The sequence below is a fragment of the Natator depressus genome, chromosome 6, assembly GCF_965152275.1.
Source record: "Natator depressus isolate rNatDep1 chromosome 6, rNatDep2.hap1, whole genome shotgun sequence".
Lineage (NCBI taxonomy): Eukaryota > Metazoa > Chordata > Testudines > Cheloniidae > Natator > Natator depressus.
Window position 1 is genome coordinate 30,973,011 of NC_134239.1, and position 24,287 is coordinate 30,997,297.

At 36.9% G+C, this 24,287-nt stretch overlaps 1 protein-coding gene across 8 annotated transcripts in view; it reads left to right on the forward strand.

Moving 5' to 3' along the window:
* The window catches only part of SOX6 (SRY-box transcription factor 6), a 469,848-nt gene that overhangs the window by 178,513 nt on the left and 267,048 nt on the right, over positions 1-24,287 (forward strand). For all 8 annotated transcript variants that reach the window (XM_074954950.1, XM_074954952.1, XM_074954946.1 and 5 more), the window contains one exon: positions 12,071-12,314. In XM_074954950.1, coding sequence (XP_074811051.1) covers positions 12,071-12,314 — 244 coding nt within the window. The remainder of the gene's footprint in view (positions 1-12,070; positions 12,315-24,287) is intronic.

Consider the following 24,287-nt stretch of genomic DNA (forward strand, 5'->3'; position numbering starts at 1 on the left):
TTATACCAGCTGATGATTTGGCCCATAATGTCAACTTGTCACAACTCTTTATCAGAATGTCACAATACCTTAAATAAGTGCAGGGCTCTTTTTTATCCTATAGACCCCTGGAGAATGAGTGTCTCATTCATGAATTTTGGTGTGGATGACAACACTGCTATCAAAGTCAGTAAAATCCCATGTTTTATACAGAAAATGCCTTACTTTCAAATTGATGACATAGTTCACAACAAATGTGCAGGAGTAAATGAAACCATTAGATTTTGTCTTTAGAAGTAATCAGCAGCATGTATTATATATTGTTCGCCTGACTATGATAAATTATTACCAATATACACAAGCGGGAAACTGTTACAACATATAGCCTTGAGCAAAAATTGACGGTGTTGAGAAAACTAGGATTCTTCATTTTCAAATACAGATCATATGGTGTATCCTAAAAAAATAGGAAAAATCAGGTCAGAGATGAAAACCACAATAGAGAGCTATTTATTTCAGCTGTTACGCACCACATCAGGCAGTATAGAGAACATTTCAGGGCTTAAGCTGCAGTCAGTTGTATAAAAACTAACTGAATTTGAAATGGTAACGGTAAGAGTTATTTTAAAAAATAATTTGAATTAGTGGAAATGTATTGTTATATATATTTCCCTTAAACTGTCACCGAAGACAACTACTGCACTTCAGATCACTAAAGACAACTTCTATTTGGTGCTCTGGTGCTGGAGTTGTCTGGATTTGGGTTTCCTTTTTGTTCTAACACATCTCTATGCTTAGTGATGTTTATTTCAATGTATTTTTTAAAATATTGTAATGGAACCTTGAGCACTTTGGGGTTGGGGAACACCTGATAATTTTATCATTATTCACATTTCCCCTTAGGATTGCTTTTGCACTTCTAGCAATTACAGATCAATCCTGCAGGGTGCTGTGTGCCTTCAACTCCTACTGAAGTCCGTGGAAATTGAGGGTTCTCAGTCCTTCACAGGAAGTGTTTGGCAATTTGCAGGATTGAACCTTAAGTATGGGAAAGTACTATAGCTTCCTTTGCAGTTGATGCAACAGCAATAGTGTGCCCTATACAGAAGCTGTACTCTGGCTGATCTCACTAAATTGAATGACTGAACAATGTAGGTTCTACCTGTGAGTCTACAGGAAGTTAAATTAACATTCTGTGATGTTTTCCAGTGCCTAACCCAAACGTTCCAATAAAATTCTTTTAAAAGTACATTAATGTTTACATTGGGGAGCTAGTTTAAAAATAAATTAAAATTATTAAAAACAAAGACTTAATTATTTGTTTTCTTAGTTGTACTAAATGTTTATTTAAAGTGTTAGAAATTGTATCTTTGGTTTGCTGTATATTCCATGAAAAATATATTTTTAGATGTAAAGGGCAGTTAAAACTATGATAAAGCTTTCATCAGTGAATCCTATGTCAGGATAGAAGAAAAAATACTTAAAATCCAGTCTAAAAATGAGGAAACCTTCAGTAAATTGAACTTCAAATTGTTCATGCCTTTTTAATGGCAGCTGGTCCATTTAATTTATGGAGAACACAATTAGTTATTGTTTAATGTTTTATGGAAGCTTTTAAACTATTCAAACTATTCAACTGTTGCTTTCATCTGTTCACCTAAAATATAATTAGAAACTGTTTTTTTTTATTGTCCACATGCATCGGGGACCCTGTCCATTTGTGATCATTGAAGAATGCACTGCGTATTTTTCTACGTAAGTGTTAGAGGGATTTGTCCCAGTATTCTTCCAGGCCAAAATGCCAATCAAGCGGTTACATTTTGCCTGCTTAAAACTCACCTGAAGTTTCACCAGGACATAGTTCTTCATAACTCGCACCTAAAGCACTGTTGAGGCCTTCTACCCTAATAGTAGGTTTCAGAGTAGCAGCTGTGTTAGTCTGTATTCGCAAAAAGAAAAGGAGGACTTGTGGCACCTTAGTGAGCTGTAGCTCACGAAAGCTTATGCTCAAATAAATTGGTTAGTCTCTAAGGTGCCACAAGTCCTCCTGTTCTTTTTGCCCTAATAGTAGTTGCTGTTCACTGGTGAATTAAGTGATTCCTGTACATGCTCTGTAAATACATTTTCAGATCCTGCAAGATTAACAGTTCTCTATGCATGTAGGGTATTGTGCTGTGTAGGCACCAGTTCAAAACAAGGAAACACTGTGCATAACACTATCTTGTTACACGCATGAGCCTGCTTTAGTAAAATAAGAGTTGTAACGAAAACACAAACTCACCAAAGTCACAAAAATCAAATCTAAGTCTGACAGTTTAGACTCATTTCATGTTGCTTACTGAAGGGTAAAATGCTCATTCATGAATTTATGTGTAAAGTGCTGTCACTTTAAGAATGTAGTGGACTTGCTGTCCCCACATCTTCCTCGAGAGCTCTATGAATACTCCTTATGGTGCTGCAGTGCCCTTTGAAAGTAATGCTGTATTATCAGATCTCCACTACAGTGCTCACATGTGCAGGTGAACCTCTTAACTGTGGAGAGACATGCACCCACACAATGAAGAGGAGGAGCTTTCCATGTTGTATGATATGTACAATCTAAGTCTTAGGCTCAGTGGTTCAAATTAGGGGCTACATTTTCTCTGTAAGACAATGTCCTTGTAATATTGTTGGGAGGGAAAAGGGTGTAGTGATCTTCCTGGAGACTTTGGGCCTGTGACTGGGTGCAGGACGTGGGGGCAGCTCTGCTTGCTGGTGCATATAGGGGCAGGACCATGGCCTTGCCCTTCTCTCCACCCCCTTTCAGGAGGCTAACACCAATTTCTGTGCTAGTCTGGAGCAGTGTTTGCGTCTTCTCTGTGAACAAGAGCTAGGCTTTGTCTGGCCCCTGTGCAGGAGTGCAAGGTGAGAAAAGGAGCTCTTTGTGTTCTCTCCTCCATTCTTGCAACTAGACAAAACCTATTGCTGAAGATGCAGTGTTAGCTTTGCATTTCTTTGGTTCTGTTTTAGTTTTTGTGACTCCCCTAGCATTGCTGAAAACACGAGGTTGCTTGTGTCTTTAAAAAAGATGGATTTACACGCTAGATTGTAGTGTATCATATCAATAGGTATTTCACATTTTATGAATAAATCAAAATGATAAGAAACTTTATAATGTGTAAATCCTAAAAAGGCTCTATTTTGTGTGGCATAGGATGTTCATAGCTACAGTATCTGTAAAACTCAGTCTTTGATTTCACAGATCACTGTGGAACCGTTCATGATGATGTCTCTTGTCAAAATGCAGATATCACTGCTGGAGAGACAGTCCAGATACCGAACACCCTCAGGACATTTATGTTGAAAATGTTAGTTCATATGAACTAACCTTACCATTCCAAAACCATGCCCTTTAAATTCTTAAAATGTTAAAAGTCACTTATACACATTGTAGATTAAAAATCTGTGGAATTTCAAGTTGAAACTGAAAGTTGTTTTTTCGTTCTAAAAGCAATTTGCTTGTTGTTTGAATCAATGCATGCCAGGTTCCAGTCTGGAGTTATTTTTTATGAGTTAGAGAGAAACCCCTGAATATAGAAGTTTATACTAACAGTAATGCAGCAGATGCACACTTATCCGTGGAGGCACACCAGTGCACTAGTGTAATCTTTTATATGTGCATATGTGAGACACTGGGATGGTTCTTACCAGTATTTATGCTTTTTATATATTCATCCTTCTTCTGTTTTTCATTTTCACTTAATTCAAGACCTATAAATCTTATTGCTAAATAATAGCAGGGTTGCACCATAATATTTGGTATTAAAATGAGCTCCCTTTTTGTGGAAGCCTTTTGAGTTTACCCTTTAGAGAAATTTAGATTTAATATTTTTGTTTTTGTTTGTTTTGTTTTCTTCTTGGTAATTATGTTTGCACTTTGCTGATGTCTAGTTGTGCATTATTACAATGGAAGGTGACAATTTGATTGTCTTCAGTTGGAGAAACAAGTAATTTTATATTCACCAAGCTGTCAGGTAACACTACCTCACAGTACTAAGAGCTCCTGGCAATGTGGTTTGGCACCTATATTCAACTGCTTTGATGCTTGCATAACCTTTACTGAATCAGAAATACTTTGCCTGCTAGAAATGTTTTTTAGTCTTGTACTGTAAGGTTTTCATTAAGAAGATAATCTGTTACTGAACTGCAGAAACATTGTTTCATGGTATACGGAGGTAATAATTAGGTGATTTAATGCAAACTGGCTGATGAGCCTGAAATTGAGACTTCATTTCATTATCTGAAAAAAAGATGAATTACAGAAATGCTGTATTTAGCTTAAAAATGAGCATCAAAAATATCGGTTTGGGGGGGGGAATCTATTGTAGATAATGTGTATCACTCAATTCTGTGATAAGTGGCACTGAGTCATGGAACATCAACTTTTGTTTTTGCAACCCTGTGACTAAGTTTTCACTTTACTATATTTTGTGGTGTCCTAGGCAACTACTGAAAATTGATCTGTAGGAGGAAAATATATAAAGACATTGTATTTATACCAATATAACATGTATCCTGTATGTTACCAATATAGCATATACCCCGTAAAGTATCAGAAGGATTTAATTAACAACCTGTTAGGATCTTCTGCATTACAGATTAAAGTATTGAGTTGCAGATTTCACGTTATTAAAACAAGAACTTTATTAACTTTATTAGGGTAAAAAGCTATTTCTGTTTTTTATGTGAATTGTTGACTCAAAGTCTAAATATGTTGAAATAAATTCCTGTAAGTATTTTTAGGCATCTTTATCAAAACCATTTATGCAATCTTTTAGCTAAACAATTAAGCATTCTTTCCATAAAAACCTGCAACTTTAGGCTTATTTATAGCAACCATTGTTTTTTAATCTTATTCTTAATGGGATACTTTTTATTTACACTGTATGTTCTATTACTTGCTGCCTAAAGAAACAAATTCTAACAAGTTATGATGGATAAGTTGCTGGTACACTCACTATTGTTCACAAGTTGGAAAGTCGTTGGTAAAGATTGCTTGAAGTCAGATTTTTTTTTTTTGCAACAGTAGGAAATTGGATATCCAGAGACACATGTCACAGTCATAGGACTTTAAAGTCCTCAGAGTCTCCACAGAGAAGCTAATACTAACCAATTAAACAGAGGTAGTTACGTGATGTAACATTATCAGGAGAAACAATTCATGAGTCAAAGCATTCCAGGGCATATGAGCTCCAGTCCAAAGAACAGTCTTAAGCTGTATAAATAAAGTGACAGCAATATTGTCAGCTAAAAATAAACTGTAGAAAATATTAACTTTTGTGACTTGAGAAGAACACCTCTCGGGTACTAAGTCATTATCCTGTATTCCACTGCCCTTCACTGCATTCTGTGTGAGTGTAGCTGCATATTCTCAGTGAAAAATATTGATACTAAATAAAGAAAAAGGAACATCTCACCTGCCAAAAATAGCTTGCATAGGATTTTCATCATAAAGTCTGCAGGGGTTGTATGGTGTTTTTTGTTTAGTTCATTTTAATGGTTTTGACAGTCTGATAAAGAGACAGAATCATTTTTTAACTCTAATATTTTACGAAGAATTGTAGGTTTAGAAGGGTCCACAGGGGTCATCTAGTCTAACCCCCAGGGAATGTACATGACTGCACTGTCAGTATAATTATCCACAATGACAAAAGGTGAATGGCAGTCTTTTTAAAAAAATACTTTTGCATCATTCAATAAACTGTGCAGATATTATATTATACATTTCAGAGAATGAAGTAGAGATGGGACCAGATCTTATTGCTTCTGAGCTTTGGGAAAGTGGATATGGAATCAAATGCTGTGATTCAGGCTATTTCTAGTAACAAGAGTAATTTGTCTGGTTTGTAAATAGAAAGGTGGGTATACCTGAACGTGTGTATTGTGGAGGCTGCACTTATATGACTTAGCTTGATGTTTATCTTAGCTGGAGTCTTGGGCACTGCAATTAATGTTGTTCACTGCCATTCCTTGAATCTATTCCTTTTTCCCTCTCTTATTCCCAATGCAGTTCCTGGAATGATTTTTCTCATGAATCAGCTTAACACTGTTAATCTTCAGGGTGCTTTACAAACATTATCTAGCTAATCCTCATGACCCCCATGAGGTAGGGATTGGGAAAACTGAGAGACTGATTAATTGATTTGCCCAAGGCCGCACTGGACCTCAATGGCAGAGCCAGGGGTAGAATTCAGGAGTTACTAGCTTTCAGTCCTATGCACAGCCCACACTCTCTTCTCATTCTCAAAATGCTGATGTGTCATCAGTCTAACTCCATGTAGGTTTTGTATGTAGGGACACGTAGGAGTGTGGGGCTTCAGGAGTAGTGAGTATTTTAGTAACTGCTCATTCCTGTTTCTAATGCTTTTTGCAATCAGATGTGGGACTTTATAATTTTAGGAAATAACTGTTTATTCTTACATGACAGACGGATTACAACATTAGATAAACAATGAATTATGTTGCTGAGTTATGTCTTCATAACTTCGTTTTACGGGAGCAGAGCTGCAAAATGATTTGGCTATTGGCACAGCATTTTCATTTTTCTTTAAATTAAGTCATATTTGAATGCTCCCATAACTTGAAATTGGGATCCTTCCACAGCAAAGGCAAATAGTGATAATTTCCCTGTGTGTTTACAATATTCTGAGCCAGTACCTCAGCTGGAATAATCGTTGCAACTCCAGTAACTTCAGTGGGGCTCTGTCAGTTTACCCCAGTTTAGCATCAGACCTATAGTTGGTACTGGTGGGATTACACAGATGTAAGGAGTGGTCAGTTGGTAAGGCATGATTCATGGATGCAGGCCTTGAGTTTAGGAGGAGGCCTAAGGACTCAAGATTTGACTCTCAAGTTCCATATAGGGCTTACCACCATAGAGTGCTGGAGTCTGCCATGAGGAGGGGGAACAGGAGGGCAAGCAACCAGGAGCGGCACAATCACTTTCGTACGGTTGTGGGTGTGGATCTGCAGTAGAGGGCCCTTTGGGTAAGATTTGACAAAGATGGGAGAAACTTCCATTTCTGCTGCCCTGGTTCTGTGGGGAGAGAGAGAGAGAGAGACAGGATTTCACTCTCCAGGCTTATCTGAGTAGCATCTTTCTTGAACACTAAGGTCTTGTGAAAAGTTAGAAGGAAAAATGCTTCTTTTAATTTAAAGGGTTCTTTTTTGAGGACTTCTGAAAAATGTTTCTTTTATAATTCATTTGGGTCTTGATTCATGAAAGCACTTAAGCATGTGCTTAACCATAAGTAAGTGAGCCATCCAGTTTGAAGTCAGGTGGACTACTTGGATGCTTAAAGTTAAACGTGTGGTTAAGTGCTTTGATAAACTGGGGCTTTGGGGGAGGAAATAAGGATGGTCACCTTTAAGGAGAGGAGGCACGGCATTGTCAAAACCCTGCCTCTATACTATTGGGATTATAGATTTAGCTTTATGAAGGCTTTGATAGGGAGGGGCAAAACAGTCTTTAGATTCCATTGCAATCTATGGTCAGCCACAAGTGTCCCTTGTCATATAGCTCATTGTTATACGATAGTTTAGGTATTCTTAAATTGTGACTAGGTGCTTACATTATTGTTGTCTGTGAGTTAATGCTGTGTAATTTGGGTTTACATATCTACTGGCTAGGATCCCAAATTGATCCCTAATTTCCACCGGAGCATTTCATCAGTTGGTCCTTCTGTGAGTAATGGATGGACGGTTTTAGACATTACATGTCTTTGGTGTTAGGCATGCCACCTAGTTATTTAAAGGAAGCAGCTTTAAATCATTTGAAGAACTTCAGGCCATAGAAAAGCCTTAGATGAAAAGTTTCTATAATCATTTGTAGTTTTGGGAAAGGGTGACAAGCATTACCTTTAGGAAAAAGGAAATCTGTGATGTTTTTATAGAATGACTGTCTGCCAGGCTCCATTAGAGGACAGGCACATTCTTCTAAAGGTAAAAATTAAGGCGTATACATTTTGACATTAAATACAGGAGCGGCGCAGACCCACGCTTGGGATTTTGGCTTTACAACATGGAAACCAAGGCTAGTTGAAATTGGGGTCCCAATTTACGAACCCTTCCCATTTCCGCAACTTCACTGAGGTTTGGCTAAATGGTTCCATTTTTGTCCATCTCAGTTTGAAAGTGAGATGTGTCTTGTTTTGGTTTTGTAAAACCCGAACCTGTTTGTTTAACCCAAATTAGGAAAGCTGAATAGGGGAATGGACTTCAGATAAATGATTCTGGATTCATAGCCATCTGTCTCAAATCCCATGGGTATATTGTTTGCCTTGCTGATAGTTGTGCTAACCAGTCAATTTAACCAGTGTGAGAATGTATTTTTTCTCTCTGATTATAATGTGTGCTGTGTAGTCGATACACTGATATCATGTGAGTGTAATTTCCTCTTATTTTATCTCCACTGCACAATATTATAAATAAACAGTTAAAAAAAATAAAGAAGAAAAGCACCAAACAAATCTGTTGCATCTCGTTTAAGATTGTACCACTGTAGACACTTGTTCTAGTAAAGTAGAATTGGACCCACTTGATTGCATTTAAATTTTTCATGCTTCAGCAGTTTGACTAGGAGCACAGTAAAGAAAAACCCCACGAGCGAGGATAGTTTAGAATAATAGAACTTGATTTTGTGTATTATAGCGGCACCATTTGCGCTGCTTTAGTTCGGGTTGTGTCAGCACTTCCATTATAAACCCCTGTTTTCAGGGGTTATAACGAAGGAGACTTTTTTTGAACAGAAATTTAAAAAAATCATTTGACTGATTTTAATTTATAACAGAGCAAAAATAAAATAAGGTAAAATGGAAATTAGCAACATTGAGACATCTTTTACATGTCTAATTTATTTTTATTACTGAAATTGTAGGACTATGGTAAGTTAGTTTTGAATATTTTAAGTTTAAAATTGAAAAATTATTAATATTTAAAAATGAGCTACCCATAATATTTTTCAAAAATTTATTTTAGCAGAACTACCTGTTCTGTGGATCGATGGGACAAAAACTAAGGATTAATCTGATGGGCTATTTCAGTGGGAGTATTTGATCATACTCCTTGGAAATTATGGGTTAAGTTCAGCCATTGGTTAGAGCCTGATCTCACAGTCTTCCATGTGCAGAACTCCTACTGAGGTAAACAGGAGATTCTCATGGATAGGGCTGGCAGGAATTGGCCCTTACACCTGAGTATTCCCATTTAATATAGTACAGAAAAAGGTAACTTAAACTTGCAGGGAGGGGTTGATAGCTATAGGTATGTAGGACAGTATCTGTGTTAGTATATTTTAGAGATGGCACATTCTCACCCTTTCTATAAATAATTAACTTAAATTGACTATAATAATATATTTGTATGGGTGTATATATAAAATATGAGAGAAAAATTATATATATTTATATAATTTATATATTATATATAATTATATATAAAATATATATATAACAACAGAAAAAAAAAGATTTTTCTACTGTACTATATTACAGGTAGGTAGTTTTACTGAATGGTCACTTGAGGAATTACCAAAAGCCTATTTATGAAATAGAGGTGAAGCCTTTCTAGACTAATTATATTCAGCATGTAATTTCTAAACTTCACTCTGAATTTTGATTTTCAATTAACATTCCCAATTTGAAGATAATTTTCTATTTAATGTAATTGCAGGAAATAATTTATTGGCTGATTAAGACTGGGGGCCCAGCCTTCCTTAAGAAAACACTCCCTAACAAACCAGCCTTTAAAGCCAACTCATAGCTTTGGACAGATTTAGCCTATTTTCACAGCTGCACAGTTGTGTTTAATTAAGATTGTGCACTATTATTCATTGGTGCAATTTGTACTTGAAATTATTCTTAAGAGACATTTTCATTTCTGGTTTTGTGTCATGATTAATTTATACTGAAAAAACAACCATAGCTATTGCTATTGGAGGAAGCCAGTTCAATTTATAACAGGAATGGTGTTTGTTAAGGAGGTGAAGTCAATGCAGTTTGTGAGTTTCACTTTTAAATGCAAATTGTGACTTTCAGTTTTAAATGCACAGTTTATAAATTGTATAAAACCATAGTAAATGTATTATGTTGTCATGTGAATGAGTAAATTAACATGATGATTGTAATCAGAAATATAGAAATAATCTCTCAATATATCTTAATCTTTTGATTATCTTAGGTCATAGTAAGTATGAACCAGAGCCTCTTCAAATACCTGTAACAATAATAGTTTCTGAACTTTCCGCCTGTTATGTGCACCATAAATATGTATTTTTTAGTGGAGTATGAGTGTTATATTCACTCAATACTACTCATTGACAACTTTAGTACTCTTAAAGGAAATGCAAATTTTTATCCCCACCCCTACCACTCGTATCAAGTTGAGGCAGGATTATCATTATTTATAGAATGGTTATTCTAAATAGGTATCAGCATTTTAATATGTATCAAAGCACTTCAAAAGCTTGTAATACTTTTATTTAGAACTGTGCATAATTAGATTAGCTGTTCCTATATTAATTTTTTTTTCACTGTAGAATACTAAATCTGAGCCCCCTCATTAAATTGTGAGAAATTTAGCATTAGCTGTTAAATCCTATGTGAAACATGGGCTGCTACATAAAAACTACTGTTTAAATTGGAATTAACTTAATTATTTTTCTTCGCACTTGATATTTCCTTCACTGTAATATTCATGAAAGCATGTGACACATTTGTAAATTTAACTGTTAGTCTCAGATTTCCAGACCCTTTAATCAGTATTTATTTGTCTGTAGAAACAGTACTAGCGAGTTAATGATTTGCTAATTTGAAAAATGCTCATGTGGTTTCCTATGTTAACTGATTTGTGCATTTTTAAAGAAATGGTATGAAATCAATTATTGCTAAAGAGCAATTAAGGTGGAGATCTTATTCCTTAGTTCCAAAGCAATTTCAGTATTACAGATATTGTAAAATTTCTAAAAACTGTAAAAAAATCTAATATATTTTAGATGTCTGCTTTGACAGTTGTGGTTATTTTCACTAGACATTTTTAAAAAGTGTTCAAAAAATTTGAATTGGAATAATTTATATTTTAATTTAAGTAACATAAACTGTGACACAGCTGTGTTTGCATATAGAATGGCATTAAGAAGCTATTATTAGGAAATGACCTTTTAAATAAATATACTTATTTATTACAACTTGACACTCAGATTTAACAGAATTCTCTCAAATGCTTTGTATCTTGTATTCAATATCTAATAAAGATGGAAATATAATTATTTCAGGCACTTAAGTCAAACTGCAGAAGATTGCTTCAAGACTAATCATACATTATCAGTCATTCATTCAATAAGCCACTTACAGTTTTATAGCACTCTTCAAGTGAATATCTCAGAACCTTTTCCAAAAGGTAAAACTGGATGCAATTTAAAACCGGTTTAGAGACGGTAAAGCTTTAAACAAACAAATCATAGTCTTTCTTTGGAACAGCTTGGCTAATGACTTAGAAAGTCTCATCTGTGAAGAAAACAAATTCCACATGTAAGGGGCAAAGTAAGCAAAGGATCCAATCATGCAAACCCTCATTCATAGGAGTACTCCTTATTTACGCAAGTAATCCCATTGAAGTCAACTGAAGGCAGTAGGACTGTTCATGGGAGTAAAAGTTTAGCGGACTGGGCCCAGAGACACAATTAACAGACTATACATGTCCAGAAAAATCATCATTCTCTTAAGTCTGGAGAAAATGATACCATTTTACAAGTCTAAATAAATGGGATGACACAGGATAAGTCAATACCATGTTTCATTTGGAGCCACTGAAGACCCCTTTATCACATAACTGAAATGCTCTGAGCTTCTGAAGAACCTGTTAAATGGCCAAGGATCTCGATCCTCCCAACCCTTAGTCCTTTGAGTAGTCCTATTGACTACAGTGGGATTACCTAAATGAGAAAGGACTACTCGTATATAAGGGTCTGCCTCCAATTTTCATGTTTTGATCTGTAGCTTCATCTATGTACTCAATAGTAAAATCTTATGTCCTGCCCTCTTTTGTTGTTCTACAGAAGAATGTCTTCCAAGCAGGCCACCTCTCCATTTGCCTGTGCAGCTGATGGAGAGGAAGCAATGACCCAGGATTTAGCATCACGAGACAAGGAAGAGGGCAACAGTGATCATCATGTGGCCTCCCATCTGCCTCTACACACCCTAATGCACAACAAACCTCACTCGGAGGAGCTACCAACTCTGATCACCACCATCCAACAAGACGCCGACTGGGACAGTGTTATCTCAGCCCAGCATAGAATGGTAAGTTTTCCATTTATATGCAGCTTTTTGAATTTCGTATCTCAGAAGATTCCTCACCTCTCATTTTGAAGGGTCTATTCTATGCAACCCTTCATAGATTTCTAATTAGTAAGATGCCAGGCTTATTAATTGATCAACATCAGTATGGAATAATTATAAATTATAATTGTACAATCTTGTTAAGTATACAGGTCTATATGAGTGAGATCATATGATGATTTCACCTTCAGGAGGGAAATGCATCTATTTATCATGTTTCCAGTCATCCCCTGATTTATGTCATAACCTCTTTAGCTCATATATTTGCGCATTAATTTCAGTAAGAAGAGTGTAGCTCATAACTGTCCGTCATCTAATTGGGCTGCAGGAGATGTTGAAGGCAGAAAGAAACTTTAATACATTTCTAAAGAAGGGCCTTCCCTTGTCTACAGTGCATATTCAACTTCAAATAATAAATGTAATATTAATTTTCTCTCTGAAACCGAGCAAAGCGAGAACATTCATAGTCTGGCACTGGAACACAGAGGCTAACATCTGGGCTGATACCACAACTCATTATGTTTATTGGAAATGGTAGCCTTCTGTGAAGGGCAAATAGTTTAAGAGATTAACTGCATATCAAGCCTTTCGTGTTCTAGAACACCAGTTCAAATACAAACAAGGTTAGCAGTGACTGAAAGTTATCACTGCCTGATATTTGTTCAGTGGTTTATATGAGATGAGTTTGGAGTGGTCTATCCCATTGGACAGACATCCATGTGACAAAAACACCATTATGATTGAAACTAACTGGGAGTCTCAACAGAGCTGCCAAAAACTGAATGCGCATGGAGATTCAGTGAACTTCTTACCTATATATTTGCCTGTGCTGAGCAGAATCAAGGTGTGTGGACTGGATATTTGCTTCTGACTGCATCTGTTCTGTGGATGGAGAACTCTTGTTTTTAAATCAGCACCTTTCACAAGCAGTAAATTCATACAAATAAGCTAAAGTGAAATGCCTGCCTTTTCTTTGCTCTTGTGAGTTTGTCAGATCTATAAAATCAGATATTTTCATTAAGAATTATTTTTTTCATTAAGTTTGAAAACTAAATAGTACCATCACCATAATACATTTAAAACGCATCAATAATAATACATTTATTTCATAGGTTAGAAACATAATGATAGTGATTTATCCTATACAGATGTTGGGAGACTTAAACCATTCATATGTTTGATCCTGGGAATGAAGGCACTAAATATATGCTAAGTATTTCTGTAGTAACACTTATAATAACACTTATTAAATTAATTGGGATGACTCAGAGTATATAAATAGAGCAGGAAATGCTGTCTAATCAATAAGCCACAAATTGAGTCTGTGCATAACTCATTGCAAGATCAGGGTTTAAAAAGTCTCCAAGAGTCTGATGCTTCAGTTGCTAAACAGACAAAAGCCCCTTGATTTCAACTGAAATTATGTGTGATATTTTCTGTTGTTTGTAAAGATAGACCAGAATGGTCCTGGAGCACATATAGCTATACATAATTATCCAGGTAATGGCTGTTATAGAAAAATCCTAGATATTGGAATAGAGCCTCATTTTAATTGCATATGTGCTCAAGACATTCAATAATTAACATATCACAGTAATTCTCAGTTTGTTCCATTTTATAGATAGGGAAACTGAGACACAGCTAGGTTGACCAGGTATGTTGAAGAAAAAATGAGTATGGAGTTGTCTATCCCATTGGACATCCATGTGACAAAAACACCATTATGATTGAAACTAACTGGGAGTCTCAACAGAGCTGCCAAAAACTGAATGCGCATGGAGATTCAATGAACTTCTTACCTGTATATTTGCCCGTGCTGAGCAGAATCATTCCTGGAAGCTGGGAATGGGTGACGGGGATGGATCGCTTGATGATGACCTGTTCTTTTCATTCCCTCTGGGGTACCTGGCATTGGCCACTGTCGGAAAACAGGATGCTGGTCTAGATGGTGTGACCCAGTATGGCCATTCTTATGTTCTTATGAGCCATTCCCGCCCATTCCAGAGTGGGGCACGTGCACAATGGGAGTTGCAGCCTGAGGGCAACAGTAGCAGTCATGGAGTGACTCTGTCGTCTGGGAGGAAGGAATTCTCAACCTTCCTGGAATCCCCCAGGGCACAGGCAATATACTCAGGCTCTGTGCGGAGAAATATATTAGTACTTCGGTCAAAATGTTAGAGCCTCACAGAATGTGATCAAACATCCAGCGCGTGTACAATAATTTAAAACGACTTTACATTTATAATGGCAAAATGTAATTTCCATTTTCTCTCTTTTGGAATGATACGCTTTCATGCCAACATTTGCTGTACCTCTGAGGAGACTGAACAGCCACAAGTCACTCTCCTGCCTATCATGTTTCAGAAACAGGTGCATGAACTTTGCTTGAGTGACTTAGCATTCTGGTTTTCCTCCCTTGTTGCTGAAAATACTACATCATACCGTTTGATAAAGTTCCTGAAAATCATTAGTTGGTCCCACAATTCCCTGGGGTCAAATCCAGCAGTCTTTATTCAGGCACAGCTCAGCTGAATCAGTGGGAACTTTTGCCTAAGAAAGACTAGGTATAACTTAAGTGGTTTGGCCAGAAGTGAAAATTGAAGTTCTAAGGCTTTAGATTAGGTCAGTTGAATTTAAAACAAACACAACAATGATGCCCCAGCTGATCTACTGTGGAACCTAAGACATCATTACTTTGATGATTGTAACATAGAAGTTGTGAAAAATCTTCAGTTTTTTACAATAATTGTTACAACGTGAGGCTGTCACTCAGAATGACTTATTTAATATTTTTGACAAAGAGCTAAATTCTGCCATTGATCCTTATGTGCAAATCTCATTTACTCCTGTTAATTGTCTCTGTTTGTTTGAAACACCCCAACTTGCTAGCAGTTGCTGATCTTGCTGGGAAAAGGTTAAGAGAGTTCTAATAACTCACCAATACAAGTGGCTGCTTACTCCAGCTCCTTATATAAGGATTGAGTGGTGCTCTGGAGAAAGGATGGGGATGGGCTAAGCAGTTAGGAACTGTAGGAGCTGCTAAACCTGGGGAAATTGCTTGAGCTGCATGCTTCTAATTTCTTTGTTAATAAAACCGAACTTCATGAAAGACCATCAGTTTTTGACTTCAGAGTGTTGACTATGTTGTAAAGCAGGTTGGGAAAGGCCCCTGCTTACACCCTATTACTCTGAAAAAACACAGTGGTGGTAAATTCAATGGGTATTGCATCCATATATATAAAGGAAGAATTTGGCTTTTAGTGTGTTATCTAATTAAGTGTGCAATCTTACTTCTTTGTACTCTCAGGACTTTCAAAGATCAGTGGGAATTTTGGTATATGCAGTATACACTATGCAGCCCTGTGCAGAGATGAGGGTTATGTGGCTCTTTGATGAAGATAGATATTGCAATATGAAAATTTGTCTAAGAAAATATCAAAGAATTTGTTTCCAGTATTTATTGAATGCAACACTTTCTGTAACATAAGATACCTTTTAAACAACATTGTGCATTATCATTAAAAAAAAAAAAACATGCTGGCTAGAAATGTTTTCAAACTTTCACTCCCTTTTGATATCAGGCATTGCTTTCCACTGAGTCCTTTGTGTATTCTGAATGTCTGGAAGCCAAAATATTTTGTTTTAACTCCCACTCTATAGTATTTCCCAGCTGTGTACTTATATGGTGTAATAAAAGGATTTAACAAATGAAAAATAGCAGCTGCATTTGGAGATTCCCTTTGTGCTCCCTTTTCATTTGACAGATTCAGCAATGTGTAACAACTGTAACGTCAGACCTGTAATGACTTACACTACAAGTATCATATCGCCCACCAATTTGATTTTACAGAGGGGGGGCGGGGAATAAAACTATAAAAGGATTTGGTCCTGCAGTGTTCCATTGCAGAGCTGGAGACGTTATCACTGTATTTCTAATTTTAACTTAAAATAAAAATTGCTGGAGGTGTGGATATTTATTTCTGTTGATAAATCTGCTAGTAAAAAACATTGTTCCTAGGTGAAGGGCTAAATTCTCCCTTTCTGGGAAAAAAAACAACAACCCAAAACCCCCTAAAACTTAGGGAATGGCGAAAAATTACAAAAATTGTGTGGGCTTGAAGGTACAGAAGTCACACTGCGTTCTCCCATGTGGGAGGGATTAGCAAGCAGGACAAATAAATCTTGTAAATTGCATTCAAAAAATGATTTCCTTGTGGAAACTGATTAGGAACAGTTGGTGATAGAGGATGGAGAGGAGTGAGAGGAAGACCATAGTGTAAAATATTGTAGCTAGATTTAAAAAGTAGCTGGATAATTTTATGACCAATAATATTTGTACTGGTAGTTAGCCATGTTTAAAAAAATGGTAATCATGATTCACACTTCATTCACTGCAGGGGCCAGGAAACACTTCCCTCTCCTGTACACCCACTCTCATGTAGAGCCTTGAGCAATTTACCCAGGTCAGTTATGAGGCTTTTATCCTTAATCTGAAGTATCAGGTATAGGCAGTGTCAGTGACAGGCCACAAGACTAGATGAACAAATGGTCTGATACACTATGACAAATTGTATGGTATGTTCCCATGATTCTAACTACTAGAGATGGGCCTGCAGTGGGATTCTAAATTCACACACCTTTAACTGAATTAAATCTGGAGCCTGACTTCATGTTGCAGGATCTTCTCTGCTAAATACATGTGGGAGGAGAACAAAGGGCCAGATTCTGATGCCTATATGACACTCTAGTGGTTATAGGGTCTGTATAGGAGCAGTAATGGCCCTGGGGAGAATTCCCCCTTCACAGGGCACCTCTCTCCCCACTCCTTGCAGCACCTGCTATAGAGGCATGGCAGGGGAGGGACTGAGACAAGATGTGCCAGGAGCGGGGTGGGGGGGGGGTGGGGAGTGCCATAGCATTTTGTACTACAGCTGTGCTAAGATGTGTGGGTAGCCCATATGAAGTCATGGGGAGACCAGCTACTGGGGCTACTATGTTTTATGCAGTGGGCTATATTGGCCTCTGGAGCAGGCAGAATCTGAGAGCTGCAAAGTTGCTTAAAACCCTCTTTTCCCCTGTGCTCTCCTCAGCTACATTGTCTGTGCTGTGCCTCCTGCCGCAGCACAGAATATGGTCCAAAGGATAGTGTTAGCTGGGATACAGGCACTTTGCACATTGGAAGGCAAACACATTATGGCACAACAAGCTTATTACGTTCATGGGGTGCTACGTTATCCCCTACAGTTTATAAAATCAAATAGAGGCCAGTGCGTTTGGAATTGGTGTTGATTTCATTGAATTATATGTCAACTGAGAGAACTGCCATATATTTTACATGGTAATAATATCAAGATTATATATCTGTTGCAGATTTCATGTTAAGAAAGCTCATAGGTCTGCAATACTTGCTGTGTCTGTGCACATGGCTCTCATCAATGTTGATGGGAAAGTTGCACACAGAAGAGAATAGACCTGATATTGTATTTGTTATCTTTTAAATAGTTTTTTAAGCCAACAATTATCTAGTTTAACTTTCTATAGCCTCAGAAAAACTATTAATGTCAGAAAGATAACAGAAATTGGTGGAACTATGTAGGCCTTAATGCCTCATTGCTGATAACCAGAGACAAATGATACTAGACTTCCCTTGGTATAAAAGCAGTTTTTAACTTTAAAAGGAATGTACATCAGCTCTGGTTTTTCAGAAGAGATAATTCAATAATTTTCAGACTTATTAAGCTTTGGTATTGTGTTGTTACATCAGTTCATGGCTTCAAATTCTCAAAGTTAAAGTTATAATTTATTTTAAAAATCCACATTTTTAATTGACTTGGTATCTAGACGCAGATATAAAATGAACCAAATTTAAGTGCCCAAAATTCTAACAGTTACCTCCAGTTCTGTGTCTGCAGGAGTTCTCACCAGCTGAATTGTTCAGGTAAACTGTTATTTGCATGTGCACATCTATATGAGCGTCGACTGCAAATCCACAATGGTAATATTCTTTGTAGGGTGCCAGGTGATGAGTATGGAATAAATGTCTAGATAGATAAACACTTTACACGCGATTACACAGATGCAAAGTCTTGGTTGAAAGTAACAAGTGCTAAAAGGCAAATTACATGCTTCATTCTATTTCTCTATTGTTATTATTATTCATCTGTTTGGGCAACTATAATGCAAAAAAGGTAGATGGTGGTATTTTTTTTTAGAAGCTAACTGAGGCTCTGAACCACTTTTTTTTTTTTTTTTTGTATGTTGGTCTGTGATCTGCAAACAATTAGGCATGTGCTTAACTTGACTTCAGCAGAATTACTTGCGTACATAAAGTTAAGCACATGTCCAAATGTTTACAGGATTCGGGCCTTGGTTATATTAGAATCATGAGTAGAATATTGTTTACCTTTTAAATTAAAAGTAACAGAACAAAATTATTCCCTCAATAACGTGTTTTGTAAGGATAATGAAATAGGTGATTAACTTTGTTTAGTGGGGAATCAGATAATTACTATTTTGGTACACTAGTTATTGTATTATTTTTATTCTTGATGCTGTATAACATTTTTAAAACTTAGGCGTTACTTTAACTATTTCCCCTGTGTTCTTGGAAGAATATTGTTAAAACTGAATTAATCACCACCTGAATACCTCAGAGAGGACTCCTTGTTTTTGTGTTGGTCAGTTCAAATCTATAGACCCTTTATTTGACCATTTCATCTCTTTATAAAGCAGTGTTTGAAAAATCCTCCCTCTCCCCCCAGTTCTGTATATTTACAATGTATTTTTCAAAAGTAGAAGCATTAACGTGCTATAAATTGTTTTATTTTTTTTCCTTGGGCAAGAAGGAATCAGGTATGCATGCTGATTAACACACTCCAGTCATTAACATGTGATTATGTGGGCTGCATATTGAGCACCTGCCAAAAGATAAAATTCAGCACTGTACTACATCTGTGCAAGGACTTTTTGCATTTCTTTTGTACTTTGACAGCTCAAGAAAAATCAGTCTCTGGTATCTTTGTTCAGTATAATAAAACTGTGTACATAAAATGTCTTCATGGAGGCAGGAAAGATACATGTATTTATTTTAATCTTTGAGGCCATGAAAATCCTCTGACTGGGGCTTAGACAGCAGTCAATGTAATATGAGTCTCCTAAGGTACTGTATCATATGAACCTAAGATCGTTCACATACAGTTTACAACATTCCTGCATGTTTATAAGGATTATCTGTTCTCGGATTCAGCCAGTGTTCTTCTAATTCACAACAGTTTTATGTGATACCTTTATGTCTCATAAATGTCTTGTTTTTATTTCAATCTCCCAAATGTTTCAGCGGTGTTTACCTTAAAGAAATGCAAGTATTTTATGCATCAGGCTAGCTTTCTGCACACGTTCCACTGCAAACGCTAAAAGACACACACAAAGCATGTAGCGTGTGACACGTCACAGTGTACAAAGAGGGGCCTGTATGTGTATTTAATATTGCTAAAATATGTTTTTATTTTGAAATTTGCAGTATGGTTAGCATTAAATTGGACCAGTAAAAAAGCCTGTTGTGAGCAGGTTCAGTGTATACCAGGTGATCTAGTATTCCCAAACCACACAACCTTTGTTTTGCTTGGCTGCTTCAAATTACATAGAGTGCAAGTATTTAAGTGTCTGTCTGTATACACCAAAAAGTATTCAGACTGATCTTAAAGCCTCCTCAATTTCAAATCAGACAATGATTGAACTCTGTCTCACTCTATAGATATTTCATTAGAGTACACTGCTCATGCATGGCATTCCACTTCTCAGTGCCACACAGAGTATAAATAAACATTTTAAACCAACAAGAGCACAGTATAATTTAACAGATACTAGTGGATGGCTGTATACTTGTGACAAACTAATATACTCCACAACATGCCTTATCTAATAGTGAGTAGCATTTCCCTCCATTAACTTTTTCTTATTAAGGGCAGATTTAACTGAAGTTTAAGGCCAGGGCACAACATGGCTGAACGGTGTTGGTTCTGTATTGCCAAACCTCAAATCCAATCAGATGATAATATTGGATTCAGAAGATCAAGCACCCAACCCTTATGCATGAAAACATGGGCATCTGATGACGGGTTTATTGCCCCACATCAATGATCGTTCACTGTATTTGACTATATTGAAACCTCTGTCTGTTTTGGGATGTGAGCAGAATGCCTGTCAAACTGGTAATTTTTATCTCTCTGCTTTTGCTCCTTCATATTACATGGAGGTTGTGGTTTTCTCCAGTTTTGCTTATCTCTAGTTGGAAGGGACTGCTCTGGTTAGCCAATTAAATTTTACATCAAGCAGGAAAGACCCTGTATTCTTCCTTCCACATACATATCTAATATTGCTTTGAATGGTTCCATTCATTGTGGCATATTTAACTCACTAGACTGAGTCTTATCCAATACAATTTTACACCTTTTATCTAAACTAAATTTCTTTTTTGTTACTTTAGCCCATTATTTTTTGTCTTAGAGTAGGATACACAGTAAATTTTATTTTATTTTATATTATTGACTTTTTAGAAATTGGTAAAAGGCTAAACCCAAGTTCTCAATTTGTGTTCAGTCCTTAATCAGGCAGATCTGAGTGAGTAATGGGTGTTTTACTTGAGTAAATGCTGAGTAAAAGGCTTCAGATTTTAGCCCACTTGTTACCATTTTCTCTTCTCACTTCGCATAAATTGTCTAAGCTTTACAAATGATGTTCCCTCAATAGCTTCTGGCAAGTCATTCTCAAGCCTTAAATATAAATTACAAATCTTTCCTAATAAAACTTTTTTTTATAATCAGATGGAAATTAGAAATGATCATGTAGACATTTCATTTCTCTTAATTCTGTTTCATTAGAGCCCTCAAAATGGGAAACCTTTAATATAGTGATTGGAAATTATTTTGTTAACATTTGTTTTCATTATATGTTAACTCCAATCTGGCTCAGAGTACCAGCATGCTGCTAGTACTTGGAATAAAAACCACTGTGGATATCCAACTTTCCTGGGGTGTTTACATGTGTCCCATTCAATGCACAGACTGATAAATATCCCTTTAGAGCAGAAAAGCCTCAGCCACATGGAAATAAAGGACTGCAACAAACACATTTTATGTTACTAATATTTGTTTTCCACTTTTTCTGGCCATTCATCCTAGTGCTTTTGTGGAACTCCCGTGGAAACAGTTTGTGTTTTCTCGTTGGCTTTTGAACAAGATAGGATTGACAGTCAGCAGCCTACAATCAAAGTTTGAAAATTTGTAATTAAAGTTAAACTCTTACATTATAAACTAACACTTCCCCTAATTTTCTGGAGTCTTCTGCCTATTGTTTCTGTCCACAATATCGCTTCTTCTCTCATCTGTATAGGGCAGGCGTGGCCAAACTGTGGCTCGGGAGCTGAATGTGGCTTTCTTACAGTTAAAGTGCTGTTTGAGGAGCTCCTCATGCCCCCCTCATTCTCCACCTACCAGACTGGGTGGGGAGAAGCTCAGTGCTTCTGTCCTACATTGGGGTGGTAGGACTGGGCTTCTGCTCGGTGGTGGGACTGGGGGCTTCTGCCCTGTGTTGGGGTGGTGGGACTGGGGCTTTTGCCCTACAGGCAGGGGTGAGTCTAAGGACTTTATCCCCACGGAGGGGCATTGGGGAAGAAGCCCTGTGCCTTGGCAGGCACCGTCCTGTGGGGCAGGTTGTGCGTGTCTTGTGGCTCTCAAACTTCTGAAGATTATTGTATGTGGCTCAGAGGGTAAATAAGTATGGCCACTCCTGTTATAGAGGGTAAAATATATGTGCCCTTTACAAAATACAAGAACTAGAATAAAGGTTGGGGGCGGTCCTCTATCAGTGACCACAGACTTCTGCATTTTTCCTGCTTAGGGTTTGTGACACATGCATATCACCAAACTGCTGGCCCACCCACAGCCTTCACCATAGTCCCTAATAGAGAACTACCATGGAGTCTGGTTCTATGGGGTGCACCAGGCTGCAGAGTCTCAAGATGTAACCCTTTGATTTTGACCTCAACAACAGGGCAGAATCACAATAATTCCAGTGTGGGGTTTGGGCCTTCAGCAGAGGAAGCTGGAATATTTCATCCTGAGTTTGCAGGATCCATTTCACTGTGAGGCTGCAAAGTCCAGGATGTGGCGTCTATTTTTCCTTCCTAATGTGTAAAATAGGAATGTAGGGTTCTGTTAGTATTAATGGGAGATGTGTTTGTATGGAAGGCTGAGTACACCCGTTAGTGTTTATGAAAATAAGTGAGCATAAGAGGAGGATCTTTTTAAAAAACATTAAAGCTAAGATATAAACATGCCGTATGTTGCATGGTGTCAATTACATTCTCTTCTTTAAAAAAAGAAAAGGAGGACTTGTGGCACCTTAGAGACTAACCAATTTATTTGAGCATGAGCTTTCGTGAGCTACAGCTCACTGCATCAGATGAAGTGAGCTGTAGCTCACGAAAGCTCATGCTCAAATAAATTGGTTAGTCTCTAAGGTGCCACAAGTCCTCCTTTTCTTTTTGCGAATACAGACTAACACGGCTGTTACTCTGAAACCATTCTCTTCTTTGTGTTCTGCCCTACAGTGTTTCGGAGATGGAACTGTCATTTTGTGTGTATGTATTCTGTTTTAGAAATGAAAGAGCTTCAGAAATGTCACTTTAGTTGCTTTGTAAAACTGTCTTTAGACACTGAGGTCAGGGATGGTGGGCCAGATGTGGACTAGTACTTTATTCATGAGTAGTCCCGTTGAAACCAATGGGACTACTAACAGAATAACAGACAACTTAACAAAAGTAAGTGTGCTAGAATCTGGCACATAAAAAATGAGGTTTTTTTTCAATACTGAGAAAATTGTAGTTATTAAATTCTTATTAAACCCATCTTTTCACAAAAAAAATAAAATATGTTGTAGGGCTTAAGATTTTTTCTACTTATGGCACGTAACTCGGAACGACAGTGATTTTAAAATATGAAATGTAGCAAATGATTGCTCTAAGATATTGGTCTAATTGCTTTTATTTATTTAATTTTATTTTTATTTTTAGAGTTAACTATTTAAATTTGAAATGTACTAATTTCAAATAAGTTTTGTGGAGATTTTTACCATATATGCCTCAGATGCTCAGTGTAAAATGCATGCCAAAACTTTTATACATATTACCCTAATGTAAGGGTTTTAAAAGAACCATTATGGAGTACATAACACATACTTGCCAGGAATAGTTTTCATTCTTTTTCAGGCTGGGATTATAGACTGAAACTGTTCCGACATTGTTTCTGCCTGTGGCAGAACTGCTCTTGCCTGGGCCACTCACGGGAGCTCCAAAAAGACCCACCGGAGAGGCCAATCACTGTTTATCCTTCCAAGGATTCACATAAGAAAGCCGTATTATGCTGTACCAACAACACAAATGGTGCTTCCTCATTAATCTTTCTGTGCATTAGGGCAGCAGTAAATGGGCTTACTGAAGGTTTGATTTTGTGTACCAACCACCCTTTCCTTGATTGTTCAATGCATAGTGATCGTAGCATTCATGAATTGATAGTTTCTTTTGTAAAATTATTTTATTTTCCTGGAGTTCATCAACGTCAGTTTAGGGATTCAGGTTCTATGACCAGGATGGGTATTTTATCTAGTATAAGGGTGCTTTGCCCAGGCTGGGTTGCATTGTTTATCTCATTTAAGATGTTTTGGGGCCATTTTCTGTCCTTATTTGCACGTGTCCATGGGCTGGCAAGGAAATTAATATTTTATATAACAAATATATATTTTAAGTATTTTCTACTATGATTGGACTTACTATGTCATAGTAGAGCTGGTAAAATACCCGTTATTTTTTGCTGGAAATTTTGAAAATATTTCATTTTTTTTTTATTTTTCTCACAAAATGTTTTCAATCTTTTAATG